Genomic DNA, 10875 nt, shown 5'->3' with positions numbered 1-10875 from the left:
TTTTCTCTTACGATCCCTTTCTTATTCCTATTACTATCACCTTTATTACACCTTACCTTTCGTACCTTTTGCCTTGCTTTTTCTTCCACTAAGATTTCCTCCTCGCCTCTCTTGCCTATTTATTGTCTTCACCTCCTTCCCTCATCACAATCGACTTGAGAATGGTCCAAGATGGACCAAAACGTTGTCATCCCTTCACTTTCTAGTGTGTGGTTTAGTCAATATATTTCAGCCACATTATTATGACTCCTCGTCTGCAACCTCATCCTTATATTAACCAACTGCTCACTTACCTCACATTTTACAAGCTCACTTTCCTCAAACAAATTTGGTTCTTTCAAAACGTCCACAAACATATGTTATACTCTCTTGTACATAGATCCACTCTAAATGTTAATATGTTTGTGTGTATAATGTTTCCGGTATTAGTGTTTTTCTTTAATAACTAAAACAAGGTTGGATGATAATGCCACCATATGACAGACTATTGTAACTAGGGCCTTTTGAGTCAAATGAGCACAAATGCAAAATTCTCTCAGGAGAGTGGTTGGGTGCAAAAACACCTTAACTTATCCAACACATCTTAAAAAGTTTCTGCTTAACATGTAAATACAGTATTTTGAATCCCAGCCCTAAAATTAAATTTAAAATATCTACCAATGCACAATTAATGTTTTGAGCCAAGCGCATTTAATAAATAAAATAAAAAATACCTTGAAAATATTTTTTTAGATATACCGGTAATATTGACAAGTTACAAATCGCTATATTAATACTATTGGGATGCCTTAACAAGCAAAATTCCTTCATTATCAACACACACTCATACCTTGCACATTCACCAACCCTCAACTTTCACAAGCAAAACCAAATTGAATGAGTGTTTGACATTCCAGTGATTTTAGACCTAAAGTTCACTGAGGTACTTTTTTATGGAATCCTGATCTCTGAGTAGCCACGCAGCATTCAAACGTATAGTTTCTAAACTCTGCTGTACTGTTCGCTCAGTGCCTGGAATCTGCCTATCACGGAAAAATGCCTCGACCTCAGCAGCCATCTCTTCAGAGGCAAAGTTTTCTGTGATGTACTTGATAAGACGCGTCACAAGGTAGCCACCCTGCAAGTCAAAAAAGATTCTCTAAATACAATGTAAGACTACTGTACTTTGCTAGTTTTTATTTACATTATATATTAAATAGCAGCTCATCAAAGGAAGTATCCTCGGGACAATCTTCTTATTAATTATTATTATTTTAAAGGTGGAAGTGTCACCCCTTCCCCTTCTGTATTTTAAAATGTGGAATGAAATAAGGAAAAGAATAATTGGAGGTAGTTGCAGTGGGGTGAGAGAAAGAACAGGAGGAGGGGCAGCGCAGCAGAGTTGGCGAGGGCACCAAAAAAGGAAAAAAGGGGAGGGGGAACCAGTAGTACTTTATTGTACCTATACTGTACTTAACACTATCGTACGTGACGGACACCCCTCGCGTCCAATTTTTTTCTCTTGTGTCTCAGCGACGGACACCCCCTCGTGTCCCATATAAAAATATTTGTATAAAATTCATTTATTATCCGATCGACTTCGGGATAGTTTCAAAATGAGCGCCTTTAGAGTGCACACAATTTGATACCAAAATGAAAGATGTAACATGAAACGTGATGTCAGAACACTTTAACCCTTTAACTGTGCAATGCGCCTGCAGGCCCACGTCTGGGGTGCGCTACGCGCCTCCGGGTATTTGTATTTTTCTCGTTCCATTCAAAACTCCTGCGGCTATATGGGGTCACATCAGATTCCTCGCGGCTCTTGTAAACAGACGTCATCTTTAAAAAAAAATTGTGGCCCACATTACCGGGTGTGAGAGCCTCAGTAATGAGTGAGCAATCAAGGCCGGAGCACACAGCATGAGCGCACAGCACTGCTGTCCAGCTTGTAACCACAGCATTGCCTAATAATGTCAAAATATATATATAACTTGTATTATTTAGCCATGATAGTATTACAGAAGAGCCTGAGTGTGATAATGACTGTGTACAATGTTCAAATATTAGTGATTCAATGCTGTTCACGATGCTCACAGCGCTAGCCACAGCACCACAGCATTATTTGGTCCATCTAAGAATCATCAAACGACTTCTTAGGTTCCTTTACAAAATAAACTTGTGGTCAATTATGCATTTACAGGAATTAGTGACCAGTATTGTAATAACAGCAGGATTGTGGTGATAATAAGCACTGTGCATAGTATTGTGGGAGGAGGAATTGTGGTGAGGGAGCGAGGGAGAGAATCGAGGTAGCCTCACTGTGTGGCAGCCATTCTTGTTTTGCTCATCATACTAGCTTAGTGGTTCGCTATGGTGAACACATTTGCACATGGGTATATACAATGTGTGTATATAGTGTAGTAACAGCAACAGAAGTATGTTGGGAGGAGCTATTTTGGTGAGGGAGGTGACATAATCGTAGCGTCGTCTGCTGGCTGCTGTGATTTCTCATGCAGTGTATGGTGGCCACTATAAAGTTTGGACACAATACCGGCTTACTTGCATAGTTCTGGTGAATAAAACATGTAGATAGGTATACATAACCTGTATAAATAGTGTAATACAAACAATAACAGTATGGTGGGAGGAGCAATGTTGGCGAGTAAGATGTTGGAGGAGTGAGGGAGAGACTGGATGTTGGAGGAGTGAGGGTGTGGCAGCTGACACTTGCGGAGTTCTGAGTGTGTTCATGGTGAATGTATATAGTGTGTGATAGTGTGTAAATAGACTGTATATATACGTAAATTAGCATAATACAATGGAAATATGTGCCGGATATGTGTACACGTATCATGCACGTAACACAGTGTCTTCGGACAGTACGGATGTTCTACTGCCATAGTATAGTGTACGTGTTCATTATACATAGGATTGGCACGTAAAAGCATATAAAATGTATTTGGAACTGTGCGCAGAAAATGAACAAAAATATATTCGTGGCAACTCGCGCATCCTGCCCCGAGCGCCCTACCAGTCCCAGGGGTATATGCCACGGGCGACCAGGGAATGATGATGTCACGCACAAACTTACGAACCCCATAGCAGCTAAAGTACTTACAATTTCGACCTTCTGTTACTATACCCTTACTCAGGGAAGGGTTTTTGACACTTTAAAAACAGAAAACATTTTTTTCCAGAGATTTTTATTTCCTGCGCACTAGGGGGGTGTCATATTTGGAGGTCGCACAGTTAAGGGGGTTAAAGATGAAATGTTTTGTAACGTTTCAATTTGCCCAAAATGCTATGCGTACTAGTGGCTTTAGGTATTGTATGTACTAGCTCTATTTATAAATTCAACTTTATCTTTGTAAATCAACTATATGTACTTTTCCTGAATAAAAATTTATTTATTATTATTATTATTATTTATGATAAATACATTTTTGGTCAAAATTTTAAAATATTTGGTAAAATTCTATTTGTGCTATCATTATGGGACTAGTTTTAAAATGCGCGCCTTTAGATTGCAAACAATTTGATAACAAAATGAAATCTGTAACACAAAAATTTATGTCAGAACAATGCAAAGATATAAATAATTGTGATGATGAGCGTCTAAAATTAATGTGCGTGTTAAAATTCCATTTATTGCTCTATTATTATGAGACTAGTTTTAAAATGTGCGCCTTTATATTGCGAACAATTTGATACCAAAATGAAAGACGTAACATGAAAATTGATGTCATCAAACTGAACGAGTATACACATTAGGCCGCAGTGTGCAAATTGGTGCTCGTTCACGGGTAACTTTAGGCTTTGCTAAGGGGAGTCACCCTTGGCTTTTGACTAATATATGCATAAACAACATCTACAGGGAAATGAAATGAAATGACTCTAGTAGAGACTTGTTGGCTTCATTGCTCCCTACCCCCTTACCAGGTATGTTAGCTCTGGACTGACTCATTGCTAGCCCAGAAGTGGTAGCTCCCAGGTTGTGACTTGTTAGCAGCTCTGTGCACTCAAGGAGGTCAAGATCAGTTTCAAGTGACCATTTGGATTTGAGTTAACCGTTTGTGGAGTTTGTTGGCTGTTTTGGGGCTTCATTTATGTGAACATTTCAGTTATTTATACTGCTTCACTTACTTTCTGTATGCTTTCTTTGTGGGTGATCATTTTAGTCCCCAGCTCTGTATCTCGGGCAGTGGGGAAAAGGGAAAATTCTAGTTCCTGGTAGGCCAACAGGAGTCTTATTGCTGATGAGACTAAGTATGGGAAGCCATCTCAGTGAGATGGCTTCAGGTAACCACCAGAACTAAAAAGGCATTTCATTACATTCAATTCTACTTATTTTACCCCATTAGCTTAGTTGACCTTCAGAGCTATCTATAGAAGGGAAAGGTAACACTTCATAGCCAGGCTGCTCTTAAGTTGGCTGCCTGTATATTTAACATGTATTATAAGCCACACAGTACATACACTTCAAATGCTTAATGTGATATTTTGTGTTCCATAGTCTAAGTGTTAATAAACTAGTTTGATTAATCTTTCAGCAGAAGTACAGTACCTAATATCACTACAGTACATGTACTTTAATGGGCAAGTTGTATTCATACCTCATATCTATCAACTAGTTCCTGATGATGTTTCTTGAAAAATGACCAGGCAGCAGAACGACCTGGAGCAGTCATGGCAACACTAATAATGACAAATATTGTATCTTGATTCCTCACTTCATTCTGTAATACATTAGGTTTAATTAATACATTTGTTTAACTTTCACAAACACACTTTATACTTTAAAGCTTGAAACCTCAAATGCATTATCGAGTTTTAAATGTCAATGTAAAGTATGTTTGAATCCAATGCATTTTACATTAATAATACTCATCACATAGCCTAATTTATTTGATCCAAAACATTATTCAAGCCTCACCGACATGGCAAATTGGAGAACACGCTGAATTAGATTTGGGTCTCGAGTGGCTCCAAGTGATCTGGAAATACGGTCCTTCTCTTCATGCAAGTCGGCTTCACGGTACAGCTGCAAAGCAAGAGCCATGCATGTTATGAAAATCAAAATATGATGACAAAGTACACAGGTCAATTAAAAAAATGTAACCAAATTTCACATTTCTTTCCACATTGATGTACCTACTCTCATAGCAAACAGATGACTTCATTCACCTTGGGTCACCTATTTAGTAAGAACAGTGGTTCCCAACCATTTTCTAATACTCAAGACCCCAAGGAGAATGTAACCAAATGGTTGGGAACCACTGACCTAGAGAATTTTGATGATCCCAACATGAATGGCCTAGTTTCTGGAAAAAAAGGGGAGGGAAAGACTTTCCCTTTCCATGGTGTATGGTAGGCCTCACTCACTTAGTTTTCCCTAGAACATTACCCCACCAATCAGTTCACAACCAGGCACCCAATTACTGCAGGGTGGACAAGCCCAATAGGCTCAGGAATCTGTACATCAGTTGACTGACAGTCGAGAGGCGGGACCAAAGAGCCAGAGCTCACCCCCCTCAAGCACAATTAAGCGAGTACTCAAGACAATCCCCTCTGGCTAGGACTTGTACCCAGACTAAATTGCTAACGAGGTGTAGGGCGAGTGTGTTGCTAATGCACCACTCTCTCGCTTGATGGCTAGACCAGTGTTTTAGATAATTTTAACCCATACCAAGAACACAATATTTTCATGCCCAGGCAAAATTCTTCAATGTTAATGACAAAATAACATTATAGGTAGAAAAATCCATAATAGTTAACAGCTTCACCAGAGTACTTTACACAAATACACAAACATAAGACATAAGAAGGTCAACATAAGAACTGCCTTTAGAAACTCATGTAAGGAATCTTTCAGAACCCTGAACTTTCAGAACTTTCAGAACCGAGGGGAGCCGGTCGGCCGAGCGGACAGCACGCGGGACTTGTGATCCTGTGGTCCTGGGTTCGATCCCAGGCGCCGGCGAGAAACAATGGGCAGAGTTTCTTTCACCTATTCCCCTATTAACTAGCAGTAAAATAGGTACCTGGGTGTTAGTCAGCTGTCACGGGCTGCTTCCTGAGGGTGGAGGCCTGGTCGAGGACCGGGCCGCGGGGACACTAAAAAAGCCCCGAAATCATCTGGTGATTGAATATGGTGGGAGGAGAATGTGGGCGAGTGTGGTGTTGAGGGAGGGAGGGAGTGGCTGGCTGGCTGGTGTGTGGCGGTCACTCCTCGTTACTTTTTGACTCATAATAGCAACTTAGTGGTTTGTTATGGTGAACAAAACATGCAGATACTTATATATAACCTGTGTATATAGTGTAATAACTGACAAAGTATTTGTTCACTGTTTGATGAACATAATTGAATCAACCATATGCACACCATATTTTTGAGTACAGCGATGATTCACTCATTTTATTATATAAATATATCACACTACACACTATTGAATAATATTACAGCAAAAAAACTACGAAAAATCAGAGACATTGAAATAATTAGGTAATTATCTCTTTGTGGCAATTACGGCCTGACAGCTGGCGAGCAACAGACTGCCTGGGACGCACTCTGAGCCAGTGCCTGTTTTTTGCCTAGACTTCCCCGCCCTATAGCGGGCAATATATGCCACTTACGATTTTATTATTATTTTTCCCATGATAAGTGAACACAAATTAACAGGTTTAGAAGAAAAAATATATAACAAACATATATATAAGCTCCCATCTATACATATTGCGAACAAAAGTACATCCACGAGATATTTGGGAACGGCATACAGTACACTCAAAATACTTTCAGATCCTTTGGCGATTGCAGTGCTAAAAGTAGTGGTCCATCATTCAAGTAAAATAAAAAACATTACCAACATATTTGACTTACCTTAATCATCTGGTCATATGTTTTCTCGTCAGCTTGAGAGACGACTGTCTTGTAGACAGGCGAGCGGAGGTCGGCAGGAAGGGTTTTTGTGTTGGCCACATGGGCTGCCAGTCGCTTCTTGGCCTCTGCCACAACAGCCTCATCGCCATATAATCCCAGCTGGCCAAGAACTAATGAACGCAGCAGAGTTTGCAAGTGTGCTGTTGTAAAGATGAAGTACAGAAAATTTTGTATTCAAACCAGGTTCTCTGTAGAAGCAAGCTGCAGTATTAATAGATAATAAAAACAGATGGTCACAATCAACTACCGATATTAATTTATACAATGTTAAAGGAAAATTGCTTTTATTTTTATAACTGACAGTACTCCACAGTCAAGACACTAATACTAATGTATTACCAACTCTAAAATTAAAAACAAAACAAAAAACTAGTGTACACTGACAGCAAAAATCTGAATACACAGACTACAGTACAGCACCAACAAGCCACTTTGACACCATTAGCAATCTACTCTATAAAACACCATCTCATCATGCAACCTAAGCTCGGACACCTCCCCAGAAACAACCCACCTTACAAACTAATTTGTGAGTATAGGAATTCCAGCATATTCACTGCACAACTAGTGATTCATCGAAGGTCATAGCCAATAACAAACATGTGAAACTACCAACAATCACAGCTTGCTCATCAAAAGCACATGCAACTAAAGCAGCCAAATTTGAGATTTATAAAATACAAAATATATTTATATTTTGAATTAAAATTGTTCTAAAATGTACAGAGCATTTCCCCAAGTAATTCCTAACAATTATTTTTTATAGTTAGTATTTCATACTTTTGAAAAGAACACATTACTTTAACATAAACAGCTGACATTATGTAATACAGTGGAACCTCGGTTTTTGAATGCACATGTTTTTAAATTTTTGGGTTCTCGAGCTCAACTTCTTTGAAAAATTTGACTCTGTACTCATAGTTTGCCTTGGTGCTCAAGACACACATATGGGCTGACAGCACATGGCATGCTTCAGTTTACTGGGTCTCCCGCCAAGTGATGATTGCGCTTGAATTCTTTAAGAATTTTATTGTTTTTCTGCTTTTTTGATTTCTGAACATAAAAGTTCTTATTATATATCATGCCATGGGTTCCAAGAAAGTCAGTGATAAAGTTCAACCTAAGAAAATAGTTGTGAGGATGACAATAGAGGAAAAACAAGAGATTATTCATAGTGAAACAATTTAATGTCTCATTACAGACAAGTGCTAAAACGTAGGGAAAAACAAGTGTGTATAGACAGATTGTTAGTAAGAGAAGCAAGCAGTGAGCCACAACTAGGCCCTAGTGGTTTGCCTGCAAAACAAAAGAGAGTACCCCAGAAATGTCATCACTGCTTGATGTTATAATGGAAGGGGACTCCTCTTCCAAACGCTAACACTAACATCCAGGTAGGCAACATAAGAACAGCCTTTAGAAACTTGTGTAAGGAATCATTCAGAATTTTGTATACTACATATGTCAGACCAATCCTGGAGTATGCAGCTCCAGCATGGAGTCCATATCTAGTCAAGGATAAGACTAAACTGGAAAAGGTTCAAAGGTTTCCCCACCAGACTAGTACCCGAACTGAGAGGTATGAGCCACGAGGAGAGACTACGGGAATTAAACCTCATGTCACTGGAAGACAGAAGAGTTAAGAGGGGTAGACATGATCACCACATACAAGATTCTCAAAGGAACTGATAGGGTAGATAAAGACAGGCTATTCAACACAAGGGGCCACAGGTGGAAATTGAGTGCCCAAACGAGCCACAGAGATATTAGAAAGAACTTTTTAAGTGTCAGAGTAGTTGACAAATGGAATGCATTAGGAAGGGATGTGGTGGAGGCTGACTCCATACACAGTTTCAAGTGTAGATATGATAGAGCCCAATAGGCTCAGGAACCTGTACATCAGTTGATTGACAGTTGAGAGGCAAGACCAAAGAGCCAGAGCTCAACCCCCGCAAGCACAACTAGGCGAGTACTAGGTGAGTACATGTGAAGGACGATACAGTGGAACTGCTGTATTTATCAGTCCCTACATTTGTCAGATTCAATATCAGTCATGTTTTGATGACAAAAAAATACTGTACTTATATATTTGTCAACATTTTCCATATTCGTCACCCACCACCTGTTACAGGATCGTCACCCAGTTAGCCTTGTGCTGTCATCAAGTGTGCATCTCCTAATTTTTCTTGCAATTTTTTGTTTTCAATTCTTTGCAGTTATCTTTGTAAAAGGAAGTGACCATAACCCCAATAAAGTGTAGTTAAAAGGAAAGCTATGAAAACCACAATGCGTTGAAAAATTAACTTATTGCAAAGTTTCAGAGGGGAAAAAGTATTTTCATATTCATCAGGAGTGGATTAATGACCAATATAAAGGTTCCACTGTACAATATTGTTAATTGGAAATGCATTAGATATATCATCAGGTTAATAAATAAAAACTACACTCACTCTCCCCATGCTTTGTTTCCCAGCCGAGCTTCTGGCCAATTTTTGAGAAGAGCTGCCTGACAAAGGCTGCAAAGCTGGGGTGGAAGTCTGTGTGGGAAAGGAGCTGGTTAAGGTGTGCCACACAATTGTGCACTGCAGACCACACAGTGTAGTCAGTCTCGTCTTCAAAGGCTCGTAGCACCTTTAGAACCTCCACTGTGCTAGTGTGACCTGCCAGAACCTGAAGAACAACAACTACCTCTTACTGCCATGCATAACATTAAATGAATATTAAATATGTAGCTGCTGTAGGAAACTTACCAGAAGTTCTATAAACAATAATGATTAAAATATTAAACTAAATATTTAAATAAACATGTCTACTGTGAACAATAGTATCTTCCTACTAGATACAAGTTGTTACACGAGTGTGACCAAGGTACTACTGATTAAGCCGGATTTAGACCTAGGGACCTGGGGCACTTCAAATTCAGGGGAGGGCCCCCTCAACATAGAAATTAAATTACATGACTTTAGTTTTATTATTAAAAAAATAAATTTAAAATTTTTTTTTTTTATAAAGAAAGTCTGGGCAATTGGAAGTCTGGAAGCCTGGGTAATTGCCCCCTTTACCCTCTTATAAATCTGGCCCTGATGACTGAGCTAGCATATTACATGTGCTAAAAACAGGGTAGTATAAGAAATATATTATAACTGCAAAACGATGACTATCTCTGGATAATTATTACAATGCCATGAAACCAAGTGAAGAATTGTTTAAAAAAAAGTATGCATACTTGCGGCACTTGGATTATCTTTTAGTGCAACAAAAAATTCAGAGATCTGCCAATATGCTTTACTTTTGGAGGAAGAGCGATGTTTATCTTTAGGCATATCTGGAAAGTCATTACTCATTTCAGCGGTTTACTTATAACAAACATCTTGTGATTTTTGTGTACTCTGCTCCTTCTAAGGAAAGAGCAGGGTACACAAGAAAAATGGGCACACCCTTCTCAGCCTCGTCCATTCACAATTTTAAAAAACTCTAGTCTAAAGTATTTTCCTGGACAGACAAAACGCATGAGACTCGGCAACTCACATAACATAGGACGATGCTCATTACTCTGACAAAGCAAATATCGTGGTACTATCAAGCACTTTCTTGAAAATTCTGCAATTCTGATGGTGGTCAATAGTTAAAATTGCAGTACAATAAGAAAAAGAACAGATTGCCAGGCCACACTTCTCATCCCCCTCTTCCCTCCATGCTTTGTTTCCTCAGTTATGAATTAAATGTAAATAAGTAAGATGACCAAAATGTTTTAACCTCCCTGTTAATTATTTTAATGTTCACATGCAAGTAGTAGTTTAAAGAAAAAGGTATGGGAAAAACCCAACATTGTATGTAATGAAATGCCTCTTTTTGGTACAGCCCCAGTGACTTCCTGAGGGTCTTGGGGAGGGAATCCTGGGGAGGATTCTGACACTTTTTCTACTCCCTGAGCCCGGCCTGGGGCCAGGATCAAG

The 10875-nt window shown here is 39.1% G+C and overlaps 1 protein-coding gene and 1 long non-coding RNA gene across 3 annotated transcripts in view; one reads left to right on the top strand and one right to left on the bottom strand.

The window, feature by feature from the left end:
* The window catches only part of LOC138353691 (uncharacterized), a 236081-nt gene that overhangs the window by 138788 nt on the left and 86418 nt on the right, over positions 1–10875 (top strand). The gene's annotated exons all lie outside the window — the stretch shown is intronic.
* Positions 237–10875, bottom strand: part of Psa (puromycin-sensitive aminopeptidase) — a 58027-nt gene continuing 47388 nt past the window's right edge. Inside the window, exons 12-16 of one of the 2 annotated variants that reach the window (XM_069307034.1) lie at positions 9370–9589; positions 6863–7062; positions 4916–5023; positions 4596–4718; positions 237–1117 (exon numbers count right to left, since the gene is read on the bottom strand). In XM_069307034.1, the coding sequence (XP_069163135.1) occupies positions 908–1117; positions 4596–4718; positions 4916–5023; positions 6863–7062; positions 9370–9589 (861 nt within the window). In that variant the 3' untranslated portion in view covers positions 237–907. The remainder of the gene's footprint in view (positions 1118–4595; positions 4719–4915; positions 5024–6862; positions 7063–9369; positions 9590–10875) is intronic. The other variant, XM_069307033.1, reaches the window with a different exon arrangement.

The sequence above is a fragment of the Procambarus clarkii genome, chromosome 59, assembly GCF_040958095.1.
Source record: "Procambarus clarkii isolate CNS0578487 chromosome 59, FALCON_Pclarkii_2.0, whole genome shotgun sequence".
Lineage (NCBI taxonomy): Eukaryota > Metazoa > Arthropoda > Malacostraca > Decapoda > Cambaridae > Procambarus > Procambarus clarkii.
The sequence above is the reverse complement of the archived record's forward strand: the minus strand, read 5'-3'. Positions and strand labels throughout refer to the sequence as shown.